At 37.3% G+C, this 25,740-nt stretch overlaps 3 protein-coding genes across 3 annotated transcripts; 1 reads left to right on the forward strand and 2 right to left on the reverse strand.

Annotated features, from left to right (window-relative positions):
- Positions 1 to 3,337: 3,337 nt before the first annotated feature.
- LOC108358132 (uncharacterized) lies at positions 3,338 to 6,381 on the reverse strand. Its single transcript, XM_017609304.1, has 4 exons — positions 5,877 to 6,381; positions 5,575 to 5,811; positions 3,857 to 4,052; positions 3,338 to 3,791 (listed from the first exon to the last, which is right to left on the reverse strand). Exons 1-4 carry the CDS (start codon positions 6,379 to 6,381, stop codon positions 3,338 to 3,340), a joined length of 1,392 nt encoding a protein of 463 aa, XP_017464793.1.
- A 1,511-nt stretch (positions 6,382 to 7,892) lies between these two features.
- Positions 7,893 to 10,271, reverse strand: LOC108358133 (uncharacterized). Its single transcript, XM_017609305.1, has 4 exons — positions 9,758 to 10,271; positions 9,458 to 9,685; positions 9,197 to 9,392; positions 7,893 to 8,702 (listed from the first exon to the last, which is right to left on the reverse strand). Exons 1-4 carry the CDS (start codon positions 10,269 to 10,271, stop codon positions 7,922 to 7,924), a joined length of 1,719 nt encoding a protein of 572 aa, XP_017464794.1. The 3' UTR covers positions 7,893 to 7,921.
- Positions 10,272 to 23,809: 13,538 nt separating this feature from the next.
- On the forward strand, positions 23,810 to 24,526 carry LOC108358123 (uncharacterized). The gene has a single exon (XM_017609289.1). It carries the CDS (start codon positions 23,810 to 23,812, stop codon positions 24,524 to 24,526), a length of 717 nt encoding a protein of 238 aa, XP_017464778.1.
- Positions 24,527 to 25,740: the final 1,214 nt, after the last annotated feature.

The raw sequence follows: 25,740 nt of genomic DNA on the forward strand, positions 1-25,740 counted from the left end.
ATCCTTAACCCTCTACGACTGATGTGGTAGTCTGACAGACACCGAAGGTTCGACATTTTCCCGGGGCATTGATTACTAAAAACGCCTACTTTTCGCCAAATTGTTTTTTTTTTTAATGAGTATTTAAATTATGTATAAAATTTCCAGCTTAAATCGAAAAAAGTTAATTTATAAATATCTTATATACATACATATATATTTTGATCTGGAAAATTGGTGTCTGAGTGACTACATGTCAGTATAATAGAGAAACTTCGGTCACGTCAGTAGCAGAGGGTTAAAAGAGGTGCGATAGTATGTATACCGTGAATTCCGTAATAAAAACCTGCGCCAAATAAAGAGTTGCGGAGGTCTCAGAAGATCTATTGACAGTCTTGAACCAGGCCTAAATTTAAGATTTGCGGCCAGCTTCCGATAAGCGACATATCCAAGTTTTGGTTCTTATTTTAAGGCACTGCATTGCAAGCACTCATTCGTTGAAGATATAAAAATGGAGAAACAGCTGTTCAGGGCCATTTTAGCTACGCAAACGGTAAGGTATCGGCTCTAACGCAGTTTCATCTGTATTTTTTTTAACGAATTCCACTACTCAAAGAACATTATGGGCTAATCTAGGGTAGAGCAAAGAAAATACTTCATGGACCCCCATCTCGTACCAAGAGCAGTTAAGTCAAGTCAAGCTGAAATACATACATGACCATATCAGAAAGGCCAATCAAATTCCTTTAATCGCTTTGGGAATCTCACATTTTCTAGAAAGTTTAGCTAGTTCCGCCTTACCTGGATCCATTTAACCATCAACCCCGAAGAAACATTGGATCCATTCAGAAATCTACCTTTCACTAAAAATACTACGTCATCGGTGTAGGATTCCCTCCCATCAAGCTCATCCATCAGGTGAATATCGTCAGAAAAAAGTTGAAATGACCCCACCATGGAAAGAAGCTCTATTATCTCTGCGCTGTACCGAGACAGTTCTGTCTCACAGTGCCCTTATCCGATTTACGATTAAGAGCAACCAGGTTAAAAAAATATAATGTGGCTAGAGTCTCCTCAAATAAATTTAATTTATGAAAACTCCTTACTTGGGGCCCAAACTGGACAAAGCTTTAAACATATACACGTACATCTCTGCAAGCTAGCATCATCATCCTAAAACCTCTTCGACGGTTCCAAAATGTATTACGGTGTAGGTGCGGGTGTTGTAGGTAAAATAGCTTTGGAGCGTCTCGCCCTGCAAGAAAGGGGTGCTTTATTTTTAGGCAGCTTGTGCAGCCTTCTAATCAGTAGACATTTGGCCCTATACACCGAAGGATGCCGTTGAACTGCCGGCTAAAATAGTTCGTGAAATTCTTCGGGTTCGACGAGGCATGGCCGCCGAAAACGATTTCCACTCTGCCGTCACGGCTCGTCGGAATGGTCAGGGACCTCACGGCTGACCAGAGCTGACTCCCATCACAGACGAAGTTGTAGGTCTTAGGTCTTCAAACCCTGCTCCCACTTCTTATTTATCAATTGCCAAATCTCCAAATTAGGATCCTTAAGGTCGAGGCCACGCAATGAGCGGAAAAACGGCGAGCGGCTGAGCGGCGCCATAAAAAAGGCAGGTACGCTAGGTGGTAACGCTCCTTCGCGAGAACAGTCGCTTCTGAAAGGGCGGCGAAGGTGTTCTCGGTAATTTTTGCGAAGCTGTTTCAATAAGCTTTATTGAAGTTGACATATGTAGGTACGGTGGTCCTCGGAAACAAAGTGGCTGGGCTTATTGATAGAGGTGAGGTAAGCAGCTGCCCACGATGTCGAATCGTCTACATGCTCAGCCGATAGGTTTCTCCTACGATCGTTGGTTAGGCTTGAGTTCCAAAGAACGTGGTGGGCGTTAAAGTCATCTACTACCATACAGTTTTCACCTCTGAGTAGTGTACTAATCTCAGCGGGTACATAAGCGTTAAATATTTCGATCTCAACATCGCCTGACGGACAGCCATGTCTCTTCATTCAAGGGTGGTGTCCCTGGGGTCGATGTCTTCTTCGATTGGACGATACTGCACAGTGTGATGTAGGATGATCGATAGACCACCACCACCGTGCCGATCCATAAGGACAGTTATTTGTTCGGTCTTGCTCCGGAGTCCGTTGCAGTTCAGTTGTAGCAGTTTCGACGGCCGTGTAAGCGGGTAATGCCGTATAGCTTGAGCAGCAGGAAGCAACAACATTTGTGGTCCTCTCCCTACGTGAGCTAAGGCGTGATCAGGTTCTTAGGTGATTCCATCCGTTGGAGGTATTGCATCTGACAAATACAGTAGAAGTTGAGTTCTGGTTAAGGGTTGGAGTCAATCTCCGCTCGGAGACGAAAGACACGGAGAAATCCGGCTACAAGGTATTACATATTTAAACGAGACTTATACAATTCCTGAGGATATTAAATAATTATAAATACCAGGTTAACCGAGCTTTGCCTGAAGTGCACATACTTTTTAAAGCTTTCAAGACTTGGATAGCTTTAAAAAAATGAATTTCGATATCTATTAAGTAAATTCCTTACTCTACAATTTAGGTGGCAACCCTATTCCGAAATACGCTGGAATGTATCTTTAGCGTATAATATGTACTGTGTATACGAAAACAAATGTTGACTGAAATCAACAAAATAAAAATTTGTATTACATAGAATCGTGTCAACCCTGATGGAAAATATTTTCTGACCAAAGTTCTCAACAAGACCTTTCATTTTATATCCGTGATGCAATGTTTTCGATAAAGTGTGTAGAATCGAAAATAGGTGGCAACCTTACACTATTATCCTAAGAGATAACATTTTGTATATAGGAAAAGCGTTGTTTAAGAACCTGCTCTTGGTACCCATGAGTAGTAATATTTTACCTTTTTTTATAAATAAAAAAATTAAATAAATATGCGATTCAAAATAGGTGGCTACTCTCTTCAAAATATTTTTTGAATTAGGGATCTTTAAAATACCTTCCATTTGATAACTATATTATGATGTTTAAATTAATTTATATCTAATTTCGTATAGGTGGCAACCTTAAGCGAGTCTTCTCGTAGATAATGCCTATTCATATAACCTTAAAATCCAAAACATTATCTGTGTACAAAATTTCATCAAAATCGTTAGAGCCGTTTCGGCGAATCCTATGGATATATACAAGAATGTTTAATGTAATAAGACTTAAAGTATATTCTTTTAATTTTTTAAGTATTTTTGTTTTATGTGAGTATAAAATATATATGTATGTATGAATATCTATTTTTGCATTTATTGTTGTATACATAGATTTATATATGCATGTATGCATGCTTCAGCCTGAGTTGTACGATTTCATACAAATTCGTTGTCTTCCCAAGCGAATGTATCCTCGATCTTGTCTTCAAGTAAACAGTAAATTTTGTCTTTTTTCAACTCTTCAACTCCCATTGTATTCCAAAATGCTTTGCAACCATTTTTCCACTGACGCAAATTGTAAAATCCACAAGCCTTCTCCTGGCTGTTCTTCAGCAAATCCATAAGGGAAGGAAATATCTTGTCGGCCTTCAATTTGGCCAACATGTAATGAGCTTTCTTTCGATTCAAGGCATCTCCAAGTTTACCAAAAATTTGCTTTGCACGCATAAATGCATTGAACGCTGTTCTTTGAGATTCTGTGTCCATTTTAGATGCATAAATTTTTCCAATAGCAACACACACTTCAGCTTCCCGTCTTTGAGAAAGACTTTTAATTGCAAACTTTAAAGCTTCTTTCAATTTGGCAATTGCGCTATTTATATCATTTTGACTGAAAACAAAATGGACATGGATATTACTTGTTGACAGAGCAACTGCGCTAAAGTTTCCACTTACTTCCACAAACAGATGCCTTCATATAAATACAGATCACAGAATATTTTAGGTTCGGTTACTGTAGTATGCTTGGCCAGATCTTTCTGCACTCTTAGCAATAACTTCGAAGAGGACTCGTAGTTCTCAGAATTCAGCATATATTTGGCACGTGAGATGAGGGCCCGTATATATTCCAGTTTATTCTTCTCTATGCCGACTATGCCGGCAATTGGAAAAGATAAGAGATATAGTGAATGTGATATAAATTAGAGCGGAGTCGAAATATGATTAGCAAGACTATGTTAAGTGACGCCACATTCATCACAAAAGAGGTTGTGGTAAGTAACTTACATATTTATTTATTTGTTTAGTCTAATGTGTACATAATTCTTACAGACTAGTGAATGATTAAAACTAAAACTAAGGTTAGGTTAACAATTCATTTATCGTTTGAATAAAAATTGGCTTAGGTAGTGAAAAGTCTAAAATACCATTTGAGACTCGATCAAGATTATTAAATTCAATCAAGGCCCGCAAAATGGGTGCATTTCTGGCCTTATTAGTTCTCTGTCTAATAATGTGGAAAATCGGAAAGTAAGTCTGTGTTTATACACCACGGTCGTCACTGCATGGATAGTCTTGGAGAGTAGAAATACTCTAAATGAGCTGGCAAGAGGCACGCCATAGGTAATCTCACCTAACCCCAATACCAATCTTGGACTCAATACCAACCGATGACCATCGTATCCTTCACTAGGAATATAGTCCTGAATAAGGTCGTCGGGGTTAAGTATTTAGGCCTAATATGGGACTTTATGCTGCTGTGTATATTACATGTTGTTGCGACCACTTCAAAAGCCTCAAGATTCAAAGATGGATGTACAGCATGATGGTACGACCAATAGTGACCTATTGGGCAGTAACTTGGGTTTCGAGAACCGCCTTAGCTACAGCATTTCGGGAGCTATGCGCACATGCCTGGGGACAGAACTCGAGGTAGTTCTTAAACTCTAGCCATTATACATCACCATGGAACAGGCAGCCAAGCCGCCTGCCTTAAACTTTGCAAGAGTTGGTTGTGGTAGATCCAAAGCCCTATCACCTAGGAATATAGAAAAGTCAGGACTCCAGGCTAGCACTTTCGAAAAAAAATTCAAAACGGAGGACTTGGAGCAACTGCTTGGGGAGGGAATTTATGGTCCAACGAACTCCTATGAATCTTTACAGCGGAATGAAACATCAGGCGGCACTCAAAGCACTATTATTCTTCGCGGGAAAACCCTAGCTGAATACAATAATATCCACAAAAGAATAAAGGGGAAGAGGTATAAGACGGCTTAGCTAGAACAGCGGCTGCCTCAGCTTCAATGACCCACGAGTTCGCGGTGTATACTTCTTAAATTTATATATCTCTCTATCTAAACTTTTCCCAAAGACTTGAGTTAGATTGGGTTAATTGCCTATATTTTTTCGAAGATGTAGCTTTGAGGTAACGCTTGTGGTAGTCCTCAATAATCATTCAGCGGTCGAGAACAGAAACAATAAACTGGGAACCATTAAATTGCTGGGCAGTTAAATGCTATGCTATACTTTGCTTTATCCTTCGAGAAAAATTAGTTTTCAGCAGATAAACTGAAGACTCTCTATTCAATATCAAATCGACTCAGCGCCTAGCGTTGCTACCTGTTTTTCCCACCCTTTTATTTAACAATTTTCCCACGGTATTTATGTACACTCACCTTCTGCCAGACTGATAGCCGCTTTTTGTGCGGCCTCCTCAGCAGCCTTGGAATCGAGTGAGGATACGTTTTTTGCATATTTCAAAAAGAAACAAGCAACTTCACGTCCCGCCACCAGATGCAGCGTCGGATAAACGCCCCACTCACGTTCGGTTACGTATTCAGAGAGCCACGCTTCGTTTCGACTTAATTCCATAGCCTTTTCCATAAATTTGATGGCAATAGGCAGCGAGTTCTCTGAAATTATTCCTATGACATTGAAACACGTTTGTAGTAGTGAAAGCGATCATCGTTTTACTCACCTCGCAGACTGTGAAACTTAGCAGTTTTAAAGTAGATGCGAGCAATGGTCTCTTTAGTATTCGGTTCGTTGATGCTCTCGATATGCTCACAAATCGGTATGATTATGCTGTAAATATGCGCCAACAGCCAATCGAACGCAATTTTATATGGCTCTAACAGCTGAATAATCTGATAGAGACACTTTACTGTCGTCTGGTAACGTTCAGCTTGTTCAACTATTTGCACCTTCTCGGCTACGCGCATATTCTCAAAGAGTGCCATCAACAAGTCTCTGTTATCGCAGACACGATCCCGGATGACCTTCGTCTCGTAGAAAAAAGTTTCCTTTTCCGCTAAGTTTTCAAGATGGCGTGCACTAATCCTACAGCCCTCTTCGTATAGCTCTTTGACCAGAGCGCAATAAATGGGTCCGTTGAGACGTCGTGCCTCTACGTAGTTGAGGGTGGTGAGCTCAGAGCGAATTTTTTCACGATTAAAGAAAGCCACCCGCTTGCGGTTCAGCATTTTTATTTCACAGATTTTAGGACTCTAGGAAACGCGAATTTAAAAAACTATCTAAGTAACAAAATATATATGCGTATGTAAAGGTTAGGTAAATATGTATGTATGTAGTGTAGTCGTCCTTGATGTACGTTTAGTCGGTAAGCTTCCCTGTCCTTAGCTTAAAGAAATATATGAAAGATAAACATATGTATGTATTATTTTTGACGCTAACGTTTGAAAACATAGAAATAAAAGTTGACGTCAACTTTTTTTTTCAATTTGTCATTTGAGACACAACTCTGACCCCTACTTTGCTGGAAAATTCACAAAATCAATAACATTAGGACGCTAGGTTGTTGGAACACTTAATCCAAAACTTAATCGCAAAATTATCTGCTTACTCCGGACTTGCCATTGACTTTCGTAAAATGAAGTTCGTCCATTTCACCAGATGATATACTTAAAGTGTTTAATACTCAACAGGTGGTGTGACACTTGAGCTTTCTCATAGGGTCTGGTAATTGACTATTACAGACCGCTTTCCTGAAGGCAAAACATTCAAGAGCGCAAGAAAAAAGCATCAGCTACTGTATACAATTGCACCCTCCCCATCGGCAAGGTATAGTCCTTCTCGCCCAAAATGACCTATTGAGGGCTTCAGTAACTAACAGCCTAAAGCGCGTTGAAGCGCTGTCCATATTGGAAGCTGTAGGATGCTTTGAACCACACCTAATCTAGCACTTAAGCACATTGCCTTATTTTTCAAGCCAAACTACGGATACCCTAAAAATTTTGAAAAACTTGACTGGAAAAACGGATCGGTGTATTCCGGGCTTTCACACCGTTTTTCAAGAAGAGATTAGCGCTAAAAGCAGTCGACTGTTGTTGTTGTTGTTGTTCTTGTTGCAATATCATATGAAATAATCAAACAGGTTTTTGAGAAATGCTTCTGAAGTGACAGATATAGAAGAACAGAAGTCTTGAGTCCGGTACTGTCTAATAGTAACCCAAGATATAAGACTTAACATATCGCAACACTTGTCGGTACGTAGACCAAGGGAATCAGGCTCGAACAACTCCAAAATTTCGGGAATTAAATCCGGCTCCCACTGAGATGTACTACGCAGTGCTACCGCGGAAGCCATACACATTTGTTTGCTTCGTATATTTTCTATTCACAACAGAAAACATCTGGCCTTTTTGGTCAAAGGTTGTCATAGTAAATGCCACTGATACGTATTTATTTTTAGAATTGACGCTAGGAATTAAACTGGATCATATTCTCGAAATAATTCCGAATTAACGAGTTGATCCAAGTCAACGCTGCCGTTTGTCTTTCATAAACCCAGATGACGTTTTCGTTCAGAAGGCAGACATCTATAGAACTTTTAGTATACGCTAAATCCATAGAAGCAAGTGGCTGGTGTAAATATACGCTGCAAATAGACTATAAATATGCTTATTCCAAATGCAGAAGAGCACGAATTTCACATAAATTATTCTTGATTTATTTAACAAAACAATTTCTCACGTTAAAATACAATTAAATCAAGTGAAAAGCTCAAGTCTCTCGTAGCAAGCAGCTTATAGGGTCCGTATCCTTTACTGTTGGCGTAGATTTTCGTGAAGTAGTCGAAATCGAATATTTCCGAACCTGTGCTGTTGCTGGCGCATATGTGACTTTCTGCGATGTGTCACTTTTCTCAATATCCCACGGATCACTGCTAGCAGAAACAACTTGGTCGTACTCAAACTCATACTCAGAAAGGGCTTCTTCTCCTGCTGGTCCTTCTTCAATCTCTACTTCTGCGCTGGCTATTGAAACAGCAGGTTTATATAAATTTTCTACAATTATACGCTCCAAATAAACGTTCTCTCCGCTGTCGTCCTTCTCAGATGTTTCTAATACGAGATTGTATAGTTTGTGTAGATTTTCTGAAGTGTACATTGATATGTTTTTCAAAATATCTCGATTTATATGCCCAGTTTGCGTTCCGACTTCCCAAAATGGTTCACAAAGATTTTTCCAACGTCTCAGCTTATAATAATCACAATACGCCTTTGAACTCATAAGTTTCGTTAAGTCAGATAGTATGAGCTGTGACTTCAAGGCGGCCTTAATGAATATAGTACTAAGTTCCTTTGATTTATCACCTTGACAATGAAAACGTCTTTCGGCCAATTGAAATGCCAGAAGTGCTCTTAGTTCACCGCCGGGTAAGTGGCGTTGCGCATGGCCGATTTGCAGTAGAAGCTCACCTTCCGCTTGGGGAAAGTTATTTACTCTGCAAAATTTCAATGCCTTGCCAAAAATTTCTATTGCATCAATCGGTTTGCCAAGGCTGTTCAGGAAGAAAAAGATAATAATTTTTAGGAAACCATTTCTACATGGAATTATAGTAGCAAACAAAGGGAAAATTTTCAATAGACAATCTTTGTTAGAACTCACTTTTTTTAACTTATAGAAAATCAACAGGGAAATCCTTTAAATGCAAGAACCTTTGAAACACCACTCACAATTATCTACCTGGTAGATAAGGCTTTATAGAGTTGAATACATAACCTTTAACCTTTCTCTAAGTTCTAAGTGTATCTCGAGATAGGCTATTTTCCCTTTGAATCAATAATTCATAGGGTTCCCAAACAACATTTTAACTCGGAACTAGCCAAAGATGTAGTTTAAGATGCCCTTTTAATAGAATCTTAGTAAAAATAAATGAAACTTGGAACCTACGAAACAGAAATTCATCTGGCCTTGGTGACAAGCTTTACATTTCGCTTGATCCTTCGTAGGTGTGAATAAAGTCTGAAAAGTTTTTTACATAAAGTTACTCACCTACACAAGGTCGTACCAAGTTTTTTCAAGAAATCCAACTTAAATTCTCTAAACTCTGCTCCTTCCGCTATCATAACACTCTTTTCTAGTAAAAGTAGTTCCTTCAAAGCCCAATCATATCTGCCAGATTCCATAAGAAGCTCGATTTTTGTTAGAAAAACTTTGAAGGCTGTACATCTATTTTCTTGTATACCAACTGTAAAGAAGAGGAATCCGCTGCTCCATTCCTCAATCAATTTTATATCAAAACTTTGCACATACCTTGAGCGATAGCCTTCAGCGCTTTCTGTACACGTTTAATAGCACGCTTTCGTGTAATATCTACCTGTTTTGCCTTGATCAAATAAATCTTAGCCAATAAGTTGCCTAAGGCCGCATGGAGAGTGCAAAATAATTCATTTTCAGGGCTGGTATCAGGCTGCCATTCTTCGCTGCATGCCGCTTCCATGGCTGTAGGTATAAGCATTGTGGCTTTCTGAAGTTGTTCCGCTGTTTGGCAAACAAAAAGCTTTAGTGAATACCTTTTTTTTATTTATCATTTGAGTAAGAATCGGTACTAACGTTTTCCTTGTTGCATCAGAAATTCGGCATATTTGAAAATAAATCTCGCGGATTGCTCCTGCGCTGAGCCATCATGGGTTTTAGGCTTGAGCATGTACTCGGCTATTATTTCATATATGCTTTGTGTCAACCAATGAAATTGTTGCTTTTCTACCAGTCCTATAAGGTAATAGAGTATCTGCCTCGAAACATATAAGCCGCGAATTCGATCCAAATAGAAAACTTGCTCGGCTGCCTTCGCATTCTCGACCAATTGAAATAGAAAGCTTTCATTCTCGTAAACGTAGTGTATCTCATGCTCCCTTTCGATAAGACTTTGTTCCAGCTCTACTAAATACTCAAAATGACAAGCTCCTTTGAAACAACCATCCTGATAGAACTCTTTAAGTAGCGTTGCGTAAATGGGACCTTTAAAGCGGCGAGCCCTACAGATTTCACTTGGCGGCTCTGGTTTCCATTCCAGTTCGCTACACGGATGCGCATAAATGGCTGCGGTGGGTATAGCATCAGGCATGGCGACAACAAAATAGATTCAACGATTCAGTAATTAAAACGCAAAGATTATAAAATAAATTCTTTTAAGTTTGCAATGCAAAAAAGAAATATTTAATTGGACTGGATTCGCTCTTTCTTCTTTTCTGAATAATAAAAATTTTGAGCAAGAGAAATTACATTCATTGGTATATCGATAAAAAATCATTTAAGTAGAGCAAACAGTATTTCCGATATACTTGATTTAATTACCTAAAGCGCTTTCATTTGTTTCTAAAAAATTTTGCAAGATATATCGCCCAAGTCGGAACCACCTAGTACCAACAGGTGAACTACGCTGGTTCACCACCGAGGTGAATGCAAATAATAATTTAAAAAATACTTGTTCTAGTCCTCGAATGCTATGGTCTATAAGTATACTCGAAAGGAAGCAAAGGATTCTTTCGGAAAGAATTTTTGTCGTCGAGAAAACCGCCGGGGCGATGATCGATTCATTAAGCTACTATATTTCGAAGCTTTCCCAACCACCAGAGGGAGCTTTAATTATCTTGTATGCTGACGATTGCTTGATAATGCAGTCCGGCAATGGAATTGAGGTTACCTCTTCTAAATTTCTCGTTCTTCACTCTCTCCTCTACAATATCATCACCAACTGAAAAAGAGAGTTTAGGCTACAACTGGGTATTGACGTCGATGGGGAACAAATTCTGATGGTGATCAACCCAAAAATACTAAAATCACCTTCGACAGGCTGTTCACGGCAGCAACAAAGTTCTTAAATCGCTAGCCGGCGGCCATAGGGGTGACGACCAAGAAACGTTGTTTTGGGCCTAGTAGAACGCAGTGGACGAAGCTACAGACCTGAAAAATATAACACGGCATGCCTTCTGATGTTAAATATGCAGATATTTTTTTTTTGTTGTAAACCGTGTAATCGTTATAATGCAGTCTTTTTATTTCAGAATCGTTACAAACTCGTAATTTTTTTTATTTATAATTTTATGATAATTTTTAATCGTTATTTTATTATTTTTATAATTAAAAATAACGGGTTTCAATGAATTTTCCCATGATTTTTAATAATTGTTTTATGATATTTGTTTTTTAACCATATTATAATCGTTATTTTGAGATTTAATTTTTTTAGGTCATAAAAGATTTAAATTTTTCACGTACATGTATGTGTACATACATACATACATAGGTATGTACAGTCCCTGCAGCAAATCAAAGTGGTTCAGAACTTGCGCTGAGCTAGCCTGAAAAGGGACGGTACTGGTTCTTCATCTATCCCAACTCAATGCTTGCAACTGTCTTTTTTAACATGGCGATGTCCTACGAAGTGACAATTGTCGCCCTCTGCAGAACTTTTGAACTTGTTCTGAGCTGACTCTGGCTTAGATGGTTCTGATACAGTTCATATAACAACAGTTCTTAGATAGTTCAAAAAGGGTCACCTCCGGGCTAGAAAAAATGTGGTTAGTTTTGAGCTGGTTCTAATAAGTATAGTATAGAGCCTTTTCTTTAAATAAGCACGCATACAATTTTGTAAATAAAAATACTTCATTATATGTTTCAAGAGCTATTTGTTTTGAACTAATTTACTTTTTGACGCAAACTGTGCTTTAAATTTAGGAACATAAAATGTTAATTATTCCTTTTCTTTCTAAAACCGTTATTCTTAAAAATAATTTATATTTTTTACGTATAATGGGTATTTCTGGGATCCCTATAATTAACAATCTGAACTAAGTCGTGCCAAAAATGAGAAAAACGGTGATATATTGAATGATTATTTGTGATAACTCAGCGTTAAATTGCATTAAATTTATTGAAATGTAATACATAGACTTTCCGGCATCTCATAAGAAATATAGAATTTTGAATATTCACAATAGTTTTCATGCTAAATATTTTTCATAAATTTTTTATTTAAGGATGACTCATAAGTATTATAACATAAACAAGTAAATTCACGTTTCTAACTGTGTTGGAAATTTAGTAGAATTCTAGAAACTGTTNATAAATTTTTTATTTAAGGATGACTCATAAGTATTATAACATAAACTCACGTTTTTAACTGTGTTGGAAATTTAGTAGAATTCTAGGAACTGTTATAAAAACTTCAATATTTTAAATCAGAGTTTATAAGTATGCAGTTCTATAGCCCATTAAATTTTAGTATAATTAATCGCGCTGATTTTTTATAACTCTTTTTACGCACGCTCTTGAAGGCATTCTCCTATTTAAATATTTTCGTTTAAGATGCAAGATTACACTTTACTACACTAAAATTTTATGGGCTACAAAACATACTCGAAATATTTATAAAAAATATCTGAAAATTTGAAATTTTGAAGACAGTTTTTAGAGTTCTATAACTTTGCAGCACAGTTAGGAATTTGAATTTAAATGGTTTATGGAGTATGAGACATAGTACTTAAATAAAAACTAAACGAAAAATATTGAAAATGAAGAACATTGGAAATTAAAAAAAAATCAATGCATAACTACACATTTCGGGGGCTTAGTGATACATTTACGTATGTACATTATCGTTCATATGAATAGCACTCCCATTTCAAAGTGAGATTGTTTACCACTTTTGCAAATTTTTTTACATCTGATTAAAAGGTCAAACATTTTGACGAAAAATCGTTAAATTTAACTTTGTTTTGTATAAAGTTTTAAAACACGGTTTATATGATTTTATTCGTATTTTATACATACGTACGTAGATATGTATAAAAATGACATTAATGTACCAATAACGACTTTTTTGGAAATATTTGAGCAGTTGCCCCATAAACTATGTAGAGAATTACATATTAAATAAACGAAAACAGTTTGTTATTACTTTTAGGGTCTAAGAAAATCGAAAAAATATAGTATATTACATTTGTGCATCTTTTGTCAGCTTTCACATGACCAGGATGAGTAACATTGATGACAGCGCAACTAGCAACATATGAGTTTCAACCGTCCAACTCTGCATCCCTTTTTCAGTAGTTCAGAGACAGTTCTGAAATTTGTAGGGCGGAACTAGCGCTTTGCCAGACTGTCCCTAAATTTTGCTGCAGGGGTGGCACAGAGAATTTTTCGCAATGTATGCAAGGTTTTTTATTCTAAATTCTTTTTGTGGCGCGGGCCCCTAGGCTCGCGCATATGTAGCCTTTGCTTAAATCCGGCCCTGAATATATTATAAAATAAATAAATAAGCTCTTTCAGGTTCAGGGGATTATATTTTTTTATTAAAGTTCCTCCATAGCTGTGTTAATATTTAACCCAGTGTTCTTCCTATAATGCATATCTACACATTTATGCTTCTATATAATTGCTCAATTGCATTTTAAAATTGTTGCTTCTTCGTGCCTTAATTTTTTTGACAACTCTATTACCCAAGTCAATATACATATGTACAACAAGCATTTAAAACTTTACGATATTTTCAAGTCAATTTCAATTTCAACATCATTTGTTAATGTGCCGTTAAAAAATAGACCTTTCTAAATCAATAACAATTCAGCGCGCTGCCAAGTGGAGCATCCAAAATCGAGCGCTTCATAGATGAGCGAAGATGTTCAATCGCCAAGAGAACGAGTATGGATACAATGCATTGTAGCGATCATTTTGATGTGATAACAAAGTTGTTATTACAAGTATAATTAATAGTTATGTCTATTTTATTGCATTCGCTTGCTTGGTCGGCTATAAAATTCCTGTTTCGCTGCGCGTTGCATTTGTAGACGCTGCGATAGTTGTTGGTGTTGGTGTTGGAAAATGGCCAACGATCGGCTAGAGTCTAGACACATTGCAGACTGGTGGTCTTTGACCGCCGTCGACGAGGGCGACACAGCCGTTGCAAGACTTGCCAGTGTCATTCATAAGGCAGATGTCGGTTTTTGGCCCCTTCTTTGATTGTGTTAGTATTGCGCTTCTTGCTGTGCCTTCAGTTCTCTGAATTGATGTTTGTTTACTGTGTCGAAAATGCACTAAACGGGTCGCCTAGCCGATACACCGAAGCTGTAGTGGCAATTGAATCAAATGCTTTACGTAATTTCAATTTTTTGCTCCTTTGAATTATGTCTACTTGTTTTGCACTTTGATTACTTTTTTATTACCCTCTCATGTTTGCTGATAACACTTCCTTTGTTGGTGTTTCTTATGAGTTTTGGCTGCACATAGTTGTACAGTTATTACTTTATATATACATGGTGTATATGCCAATAAAATCATAAAAAAATAAAAGAAAAAAAGTAATATTTTGCTTTGTATTCATTGACCATTAAACAAAAGATTAATAAAGCAATCGCCCATTAAAAAATTTACATAGAATGGTGTAATTGAAATGCACTTATTTATTCGATGTCGGGCTTTTAAACCACAGTGATTGCAATGATATTAAATAGGAACCACTGAATGGCGATGCGAATTTGCGCAATATGTGTGTACATTAGAGTGCCTCAGAAAATAAACGCATTTGCTTAAAATTTTTTTCAATTGACCTAAATGAGAAATTAAGTTTTGATTGGCGATGGATATACACAAGCTGTAGCTGAAGCGTATTAAATATACTTTTTAGTTTTTTAAGGTCAGAAAAGAATAAAAACCACATCAATTATTCAAATACATTTTACGGTGGCTCTTTAGTTTCGACAAATGCCGCTAGTGGCGATATTGCTGAAGCATAGTTCAGCTTTATGAAAAAAAGTTTCTATTTTTAATTTCGTTGGGGCCTGTAGATCCTGACTTCTTCATTACTATCATCTGTGACGACTGGACGTTTGCTATTGTTTTAGTGTCGGCATTCCTTTAGTAATTAATCTAAAAAAATTGACCCATTAAGCTATTTTCGTTTTAATGACTAGTTCCAGATACTTCAGATCAAAACACCGTGAAAGCTAAACAAACATTCTCAAGCCTCTCTATGAACATCTGCTCAGAAATAGTTTTTCATTAAAGCTACTTACCCTTCGGGAACTGCATAAGCTTGTAGGTAATTCTCCTCGTAGTTTAACTTTGGCCGGGTTAACTAAAGCCGGGATCACACGGTTCGTACATTTGGCAGTGATAAAGTGGTGTTATCTCCATATTTTTATCGGGACTGATTGCAGCTGCGATGAAATTCATCATATCAATCAAAAACTAGATTTGGCATTTTTTATTAGTTACGACTTTTTGTATTTCAACGACGATGTTGGTTACGTCTTCTTGATTTTCAGGTCACGATATACTCCCTATGCGGAGTCCCAGAAACCTCCTTCAGATAAGCCGCAAAGACTTTGTGCAGACTCCCCGATTCGCCTATGATTTTGTGAAATGGACTCATCATCCGATCCGAATCATCCGAAGATAACTTAGGCGGAGTGTTTTAAGAGTGCTATGATAGTAGACCGAAAAGGAGGATTTACGGTTTTTCAAAATGCTCCAAATTTAATTTACAATTTATAAGTATTCGAATTTTTTTATCATTTATTTTTATTGAAAAAACTTTAAATTAAAAAGAGTATTTAACATATTAATCAGTATAAAAAAGGAAAAATTATGAAAAAAAATTAAAAAAATATTTTTTAATGTTCTATTAAATGCACCTGAAAAGTTCTAAAGTTAGCCAAAAGTAATTTGTTTTTGCGTTTTTGCTTACCTCCAAATACATTCGCAACTGCCATAACATCAACGGCTTTTCAGGCGGTTTCCCTTTTAGGGTACATTCGAAAGCGACGACCCCCTTTTTTATTGAATTGGAATTGATTGAATTTCCATCTTACACACTAGATATAAAAAATACTTTGACACCCTTTCCTACTCCTTCTCCATGCACATCCTTCAAAGGGACGAATGGGAGAAGGGTAATCTCTGGAGAAGGGGTCCAAAAAACATGTTCACGAACGGATCGAAGCTGGAAGAAAGAGTGGGAGGGGGTGTCTACTGTCAGGAACTCCCATTAAATGTTAAGCCGGATCTCTGCAGCGTTTTTTAGGCAGAGGTGGCCGCTATAAAAGAGGCTATGCACCAATGTATTGTCCGCAAAGAGGGTAAATATCTACACTGATAGCCAGGCGGCAATCAGAACGCTGGGATCGCTAATGGTATGTTCAAAACTGGTCGGGGAATGCCTGACCTATCTCTCAACTGCCTCCAAATACTTCCACATCAAGCTAATTTGGCTCCAAGCGCACAGTGATATGACTGGAAATTGCAAGGCTGATGAACTGGCTAGGCAGGGCACCCTCGAGTCCATCACCTCGGACAGGGAGGGCATATGAGTTCCGTTTGCAATCTGCGGCCTGCTCCTGTACAGTTGGCCATACAGTTGGCTCGGCGAGCGCTTGGAAAAAAACCCCGCGGACGGTCAAGGGAGCTCCTGCATCTGGCTAAGCGCCAGCTTTCGATTCTCACAGGTGTACCGACCGGACATTGTCCTATAGAAGCTCACGCGGTGCGACTCAAAATCGTCACAGATCCTTACTGCCGCAGCTGTGTGAAAGACGAGGTAGAATCATCTCAGCGCTTCCTCCTCAGCTGCCTGGCCTTCGATAGATTAAGGTTTAAGCACCTCGGTGCGCATTTCATCAACACAGCCGAGGGGCTCTCCGGTGCACTCCGCAGCTGTCTGCGGTACTTTGTTGTGAGCACCCAGCGCTTCTTTTAGTTTTTATTCAGCTACCGTTCTAAGAATTTAAATAATGTGGTATCACAATGGACAATTCAATGTTTAAGTGAATCCCCTTCGTGGATCTACCACTATATCCTAACCTAACCCACACCCTTTTCACTCCATATTTGAAGCGCTTCGCTTTTGGGTAGCTGGAACTCATTTGATGATAAATGTTCATTTCATATTTTTCTTCGCAATTAGTACCTTTCACTTTTGATGCCTTCCTGGTGGAAAATCGACACTAAAGACCATGACTTTTGAGGGCCATGTCATGTCAAGTGCAACGTGATTGTTTGATAGTTTTCTCAACCCTTTATTAAATTCATACAAATAACCTGCACTCAGAGTTTATGTTAAATGAACAGCTTAAATTATCGCCCGCCATCGCAACAGATCCATAGAAAACACTGCACTTCCGTAAGTAAAGACGAAGTGTCGCAGTTGTAGCGTCGAAATTGGACAAACCGAACTTATGCAACCCATAGCCGTGCAACTAGTCAATTGAAGATGCTTGCTGCAGCCGACAACAGACAGTGTGAAGCAACAAAACGGGCATCCTCAATCATCAACTAAGTAAGTATTACCGCCTTTTGACTGACTCACTGGCTGCTTATCTCGCTGATGCCACTGGCTGTCTTCGCTTCTGTTGTTGCTTCTCCTGGTGTGGCATATCGCAACCATAAACGTATTTAGGTATAGTATGCATACATACATATGTGTACATTAGAGCGTACCACCCGACAAGCAAACGAAAAAAGTTCACCGTACACCCCTGGGTCTAAAATATTTTAGCAAGGAAATTTAGAAAAAAACTTTTTTTTTGCCTACATTCTGCAATGCATTTTTTTAAATAGTTCTAATGGAATAATCAGAAAACTTCCTTAGCAAAAGTTGGATGTTTTTCAGAGAGCTATAATTTACTGACATTAGGAATAGACCCTAGGATTTGGTCGGTAAGAAATAGGACGGGTTAGTTGAGGCAAATGAAGTTTGAACAAAAAATTTGTTGTCTCGAGAAAAAAGCAACGATACATCATACTCTAAGATCCGACTGTACAAGAAGATACGGCCGAAAAATGTTTCTTTTTTCGAAATGACGACCTTTTTTGTCCGGTACGGCCTAGTGTACATATTTATGTATTCCCATTTTTATATCAATACTAAATGTTGTACACATATATATATATATACGTGCTTTATACAACTACTAGTACAGGTTTTTATTTTTCGGCTGGTAAATGCATCGATAAGTTTCGCTAACGGTAAGCGCCTCAGGTCAGCCAAAACAATGTTAAGCGCATACATATGTACATACATACATACATACTCTATAGATAAATGCGATGAGCACTTGAACACGCTGACTTGTAATCAACGTGACGTGGGAAATAACGTTTGTGCTGTTGCAGTTTTCTTTTTCCTCCATCATTGGTTGCAGCGAGTCTACTCGAGCGTCTGCCATTGCGGAAGCGCTACTCGCCGTGGTTGCCCCCCACCACTATTCACCTTTTCGACAAAATGCCAAGCTGCTGTCAACAACTAAGAGTTGCACTTGTAAGTGACTGCTGCAGACTTGCGTTTTGTTGCTTTGTTCAAAGCTATTGGAAGATAAACAATTTTATAGTTATGTATGTATGTATGTATTTACGTGAAATTCGTGTGCATCATTGCAACGATGCCGTAATTGTATTGATTGCTTCGGTGTTGTTAAATCGATTGCGAAAAATGTCTTGTTTACATTTTAGCAGATAAAATTAAATTATTGAGTTCTATGTAGTATGTTGCGCTGTGTTAATTTGGCGCGCGATTTGGCAAGAATGTTTGGTAATTTCGTGAAAGAAGTTGCCGATGTGTTGGGGAAGGATTCGAGAATTTGAACGAAATAACCCTCCTGGATTTCAATGGGTTTTTATAACGGGTGATTTTTTTGAGGTTAGGATTTTCATGCATCTTTCTCTTTGACACCATGTCTGAAATCCCACGTGATCTGTCAAATACTAATGCATGAAAATCCTAACCTCAAAAAAATCACCCGTTAGTTTAGTGGCTTCGCTGGTTTGGCCATGTTATTCGACTCGACATAGATGCTCTAACCTTCAAGTTGGAACCCGCCGGTTGTTGGGGAGGAAGAAGAAGACCTCATCTGCGATAGAAACACCAGATGGAGAAGGACTTGGCTTTCCATTTTGCATCACATTCGCCTTGGCCGTTACAGCGCTGGACGAAGTGAAAAATCCTCCCTTTTAGCACATGCCTACGGTGATCCAACGTTAGTACGAATGTCCGTCCATGCGTGGCATACAAACCTCAAAAAAATTTTTAGTTCTCAAAATTAGATTTTTTTTACAGCCGGCTGATGCTTATTACTACTAAAGCTAAGAATAAATTGTCTTCAGAGACTTGCAGTAAAATTTAGCGGACCATTTCTTCACAGAAACTTTAACCCTTTAACTTAACCTTACCATCAAGGGTTATTCATATACTAGCAGTTAGAGGGTTAAAATGTTGAAGTTGAAAAAAAAATTGTCCGACAACGCGAGCCCAATATAACTGAGTCTTTATCTAATTTTGGATAGTATTATTATTAATAAAAATAAATGCATTCAAAAACAAAACAAAACTTGTCTTCAGATACCTATAACAAAACTTAGCGAGAACTTTCTTTGCAATTTTTTTTTGAGCGAAAATGACTGATTATAATACAACGCCAAAATCGGTTTATCTACAAACCAAATTTGATAAGGACTGACGGAAAATCCTTTAGAGTACATCAGTACCTTTTCGAAAACACCAATTTTTTAACCCGTTAACTGCTCCCGTGACAGTCAGAAGAAGTTAAGAAGAAGTTCTTAAAAAAGTGGAGTTAGGAAGGTAAAATTATCTATTATAAAAATATGCATTGAAGAACTTTACTGCAAGTCGCCGAAGAAAGCAAAATCTGATGATAAAAACTTCGAAAATTCTTCAAAAATTCTTTGACTGTCGAAATTTTCGGCTGGGGAGAGACCTAATCAGCGTCAATGGACCCGCGCGCCCAGCCATCTTTTAGTGCGGCCTGCGATCAGCAAAGTGAAAAGAAATATATGCCTGCAACGTGATTACGAAAGAGTTCATTGAAGTGAATTTCCATTATTCACATCACTCTCAATACTGATGTATTAGGGCCAAATTCACAGTGTGTACTTAACTCAGAATCGGTAGTTCACTACAGATTCTCAGTACAAAAACCTATAGTTAACTGTCGGTTCTGAGTTAACTACGCAGTGTGAATTTGGCCCTTAAAGATTGAATCAGTGAATACTTCATTTTTCTGAACGAAAGAAATCCTGATTTACATTTTATTTATATACATTTAACTAAGTAAATAAAAATTTAAAGTTTGAACCAGCGCACATTACTATAGCCAGGAAGGAAAATCATGCATGACTAGCAGCAATTCTTGGAAGTAACATCAACTGCTCGTGGCTGTATACATACATATAAATGCATCGACATCAATGCTCAGTCACCTTTTTTTCGGTTTTATTTTTGCTATTTTGCATGCGCTTCTACATCCAATCGAGTTGCTGATGGTCGCTGGTTTTCTAAATAGACAAAATGTATCCATTCACTTTTTCGGTTGTTATGCGCTTGGCGGGTTTTGTTGTTGAATCCTGACGCAATCGCCGCCAATCGTCTGTTCACACAGGCAGCAGCATCACAATTGTGCTACTGCAACAAACGAGCGGCAAGCGTGGAGCGCATCCAATATGAATAAAAAGGCCACCACTCATCGGCCAAAAAAGACACAAACATTTTTTTATTGCAATATGTGAGTGCGCGTGCTATTAAAAAGTCATAAATACTTATAAGTAGATAAATACATATGTATGTATATATGTATGTGCATGTATGTAGTAATGCGCATACATAAAAGTAATAGTTTTTGTTTTGTGCCTAGGTCACCAATGCGACAAAGACTGTATCTCGTTAGGGTTAACAATGTATGATTCTACATACAGTTATTTCCTCATCGCTGCGGTTGATCGTCAAGGAAGTTGTGCGCATTGCACAGCAGTGAAGGGAAATTTTATGATTATATGCATACAAACTAGATGGCAAATCTTAAGAAATACATTAAAGTATTGTTTTATTTTTTTTTGGTGATTAACCGAACGTTTAGCGTAATTTAAAATTGCATTTGCCTATAAATTGTCGGCAATGTTTCATGGCATCATTGCGAAATCCCGCCTTGTACATACATACGTATCCATTCACTCTATGTCTCAAAACTGCAGAATCTGCAAACGACCTCAGAAATTTTTTTTTGGTGTGATATGTGTGCCCGTAAATAATTTTACCTGTTTGCATTAGTGCGCTGTCCGCTGGACATCAACAACGGGCTGCACCACTGTTACGCTTGTCAACTTTAATATTTAGTCAACGAAGCGAAGTTTACACTTTGTTGGAAAAATACATAATTCTTTCGAAATGCATATGTCTGCATGTATTTATTTACATATGTACATATGTATACAAATGCAATGAATTTATAAAACGTGGCTTACTAAGGCTACGTTCACACTGAAAGCGGAGCCGAGCCGAGCGAAGCCGTTCCGAGCAAAGTGAAGCTTTCAAATTGCTGTAGCTATATGAAAGTGTTCATACAGCAAGCTTTTTCATAAGCGTTTTGTAGCTGAACGCAAAGAAGTTTTTGATTTTGGATTTTCATTTAATTTCATTTTAGTCAGCAAACAAAATAGCAAACTATTCAAACAAAAACGAATTCTACATCTAATCTTTTGAATAAAATTGAGCAAATATATTTTGCCAGATTTCATTGAACGAAAGTTTTGTGGTATCTTTGCCGCCGAGTCCATGAGAAAAGCTCCGCCTCGCTTCGTTCAGTGTGAACAGCAGCAGCTACGCTCTGTTCCGCCTTGCTTCGCTCGGCGCCGCTCGACTTTCTGTGTGAACGCGCCCTAAGAATCTCGTATTTCAAACGGAAGTTTGCATTTTTGCTTTTCTATCCGGGGCATCGAGAATGTATTTATCATGATATAAAAAAGAAGGTAGTTTCATTGTCACTTTTCGGGCGCCATATTAACTACCTGACAATTAAGCAGATTGTGACATTTCGTGCTACCATACGTAGTCCCAAAAATATTTTTTTTGCCAAAAATAAATAAATCACAAAATGAACAGAAAATTTGTCTTTGTTGCGAGCAGCTAGGAAAATTAAAATTTATACATGTGCACCTCTTTATATTTGCAACAAAAGCAACCTTCCGTGAAATTAAAAAAACGCAAAAACTATTTAGTATTAAATATACTATATACTTGTATTCATTATAAAGCCAATCATGGTAAAAGGATTTGGACACAATAAAGTAGATGTGCTTCGCAAACGTTAATTTGGAGTAAAGTTAACGCCCAAGTAAGTCTTTAATTAACTTCGTACCTTGTAAGAAGAAGGATCGGATTGGTTCTTCATGTTGATAAACAATTTAGCATGTAATTTACTTTTCGTACTTCTAATCGAACTTCATCGCAGAGCAATGGAGGACCCTGGTGCTACGGGTCCCCGAGCAGTTTCCTTTGTGTAGGTTTGTGTAGGGAATATATGAGCTCTTGGAATTTCAATGCGAGGAGCGCCAACCTGCTGTCAGATATGGTTCAGTGGCACAAACCTCCGACTCACAGCGTGTCAAAATCAGCCATCTAAGTTGAATGCTAAAATTCCTGTCCTGCACCATGGCCCACAGTTTTACATAGATTACAGTTTTTGAAATGTTTGAGGGAGCTAAGACAATTTTGGTCAAAATGAATGGACATTTAGTTATTATTGCTCCAAATTATATATTTACAATTTGCTAATCAATACCAAAATAAAATTAGAAAAAAATCCAAAAGTGTCCTTTTTTAGAATAACCTTTTTTAGAATAAGATACTTGAACAGAAAAATAAAGGAGTGTAAATATTTAAATATCTGCAAAAGTGTAAATAAAATTATAACCTAAATTAATGCTTTGTTTCATGTTTTGTTCGTTTAGAATAAAATGACTTTGGAAAACAAAGCATTATTATTTATTACCATCTAAAGCTTTTTTATAAATAAAATTGTCAAAACTGAATTTTATTTTATTATCTCATCTCTGTAGGATATTTAAATGGTTAATAGAAACTTTTAAATTTGTTCATCGGACAATTTAACTTGGCATTTTTATATGAACATTATTCTCTTCTAATAAATCCCAAATATTTAATAAAAAATCTCCGTGCCCAAAAAATTACAATGTGGCAAAGCTATGCTTGATGTTTTTATCTGGAGAAATGTCAAAAATCTGCTTTATAATAAAAAAATAGTAGTAATGAAACTACCTTCTTTTTTGTATCATGGTATTTATTTTATAATTTTTCACTAACCTTTCTCAGACAAATTATTCAAAAAAATATACATATATATAGAAGCAGGCATCGCTTTAATAAAAATCCCTGTAAACCATTTTTTCAGAGTATTCTGCATTGTAAAGAAATTTTAAAGAATTCGTTAAGATTTAATTCGATTTTTTGCCGAATTTTCTAAAATGAAATAAATTACGCACATTTCCATTCTTTTACGAAATTTCGGAAGAATATCTCCAAACATTAAAAGTAAGTAAAAGTAAAGTAAAGTTCGTGTACGTTGATCGGGTGGGTATGTTTTTCATAATTTGTTAGCATAATGGTGTATTTACATAGTATGAATCTGGTCATAAGCCGTATGAATTTTCTCATGATTCAATCATTATTGAATCAGGGGTACCATGGGAATTTCTTTAATCAAATCTGTAATGTAAACAAAATTGTTTTCGTATTGAAATTAATAAAAATTATCAAAATTTTAAATCAAATAAGCGCACCCTCTCCTCGACTATTACATAATGGCAAAGAATGGCAAACAAAGCAAGAAGGGTGGAAAAAAAGAAGAAAAGGGTAAAAAAGGTCGCAAAGAAAGCATTGTTTCTGATACTCCAGCAGAGAAGGGAAAGAAAGGAAAGAAGAGTAAAGGCAAGGGCAAGGGCAAGGGCAAGGGCAGCGTCATAACGAATACGGCGCCAGTTGAGACTTTGCAGGTGGAAACGCAGCCGGAGGCACCACCACCACCACCGCCTGCGGAACCCAAATGCAATGATAAGCAAACTGCCGATCTGCCATGCCGCTACACGGAGGATGCCTGCTGTAGGGGGGCCATCGCTTGCCGACCAAATCATTACCCCGGTATTTTGGACGAACCCGAACGCATGGCCATTGTCGGCTCGGAAAGCGGCAGCTACGAAAGTCTATGCAAATTGGTGTGCGCTGGCATGCGCTGTGCCGATCGTGTCTTCATCATGACACCCTGGGGCAATTACGTGATTTTCCGCGCACACGATGATGAGCATAAAATCTATTTCATTTATGATGGCTGCACCTGCAATGTGAATCGCTTTCGATATTTGGATTTGCGCGAAGGTACCGCTGGACTGCTGTATTTTGATTGCGTACATGCGCTGATAACGTATATGTTGGAATCGAAGCAACAACGCATGTCGTGGAAACGCATAAAACGTAGTGTCATCGATGACATCTGCAAGGAGTTCTGTGAATTCGGACATTGAGGCGGCAAAGTTTGCATTGCAACGAAATAGGGCACGGTGGCAAAATAAGGGACAAGCAAGCCAAAAGAGGGTACTTAGCAAATTTTTTGAGATTTATTTGGCAGAGAAAAAAAAATAAAATTTGGATAGTTTTTAAAACTAGACGTTGAAATTAGTATTTGCTGAATAGAAGCGTTTGTTTAATTATAAAAATCAAAGATGCACTGAACACAATACCAATCCGTATTAAAATACTTTGAATTAAAAACGTAAAAAAGTTTTAAAAGCAGGAAAATTGTTTTCAAATTTAATACCACCGAGACACAGTGGTGCAAAAAAGGTGTGGACAAAAGGTGTGGACAAAAAAAGTTCCAAAAAATTGGAAGCATTCAAACGTAAATAAATAAAAAACTAGACCTTTTTTAAAAAATTGCTAGGGATAAATCAACGCGAAATTTAAATAACTGTTATTAAAAAAAAAGAAATTTGAAATCGGTTCATATTTGGGCTCTCAAAATAGATTTGTCCACAGCAATGTTTTTTGCCCCACTGTGCGAAGTAATATGACAATTATTATTTTTTTATGCACAGCTCAATTTCCTATAAAAGGTAAATTTGTCGTGTTGTAATTGGGCGTTGTAGGTACTACGGTATAATGATTTCAAATATTTTTTCTAGCACATTGAGGATGGTTGCCACCTGCTGAAGATTTGTATTTAATTAAATTTGTAAAATAAATTAACGGTTACAATACGGGCATAATTTCAAGAGGTTTCAAAAGACTTAAAGGCAAAAATATTTTGGAGAAGGGCTGCCACATGTTTGAAAAATTTAATTCAATTTAATTGATAAGATAAATTAAATACTTATTACAATTTGGTTGTCAAACTAAAGAGGTTCAAGACGGCTTACAACCGATGCAATTTTGAACCGGGTTGCTACCTATTTCGCATTTTTTTATTTTCTTAAATTAATTAGATAAACTAAATATTACAATATACATATCAAACGATAGAAGTTTAAGAAGCCTTACAGCTAAAAATATTTTTGAGAGTGGTTGCCACCTGTTTGAATTTTTTTATTTAGTTAAACTGATAAGATAAATTTAATATCATATTGTGGGTACCAAACTAAAGAGGTTTAAGAAGGTTTACAGCTGAAAATATCTTTGAGGAGGGTTGCCAACTGAAATTTCTATTTCATAAAATTTTTAAGGCAAACTAAATTTTGTAATA

The sequence above is a fragment of the Rhagoletis zephyria genome, unplaced genomic scaffold (genome assembly GCF_001687245.7).
Source record: "Rhagoletis zephyria isolate East Lansing unplaced genomic scaffold, Rhagoletis_zephyria_1.1 Rzeph_scaffold_00210, whole genome shotgun sequence".
NCBI lineage: Eukaryota > Metazoa > Arthropoda > Insecta > Diptera > Tephritidae > Rhagoletis > Rhagoletis zephyria.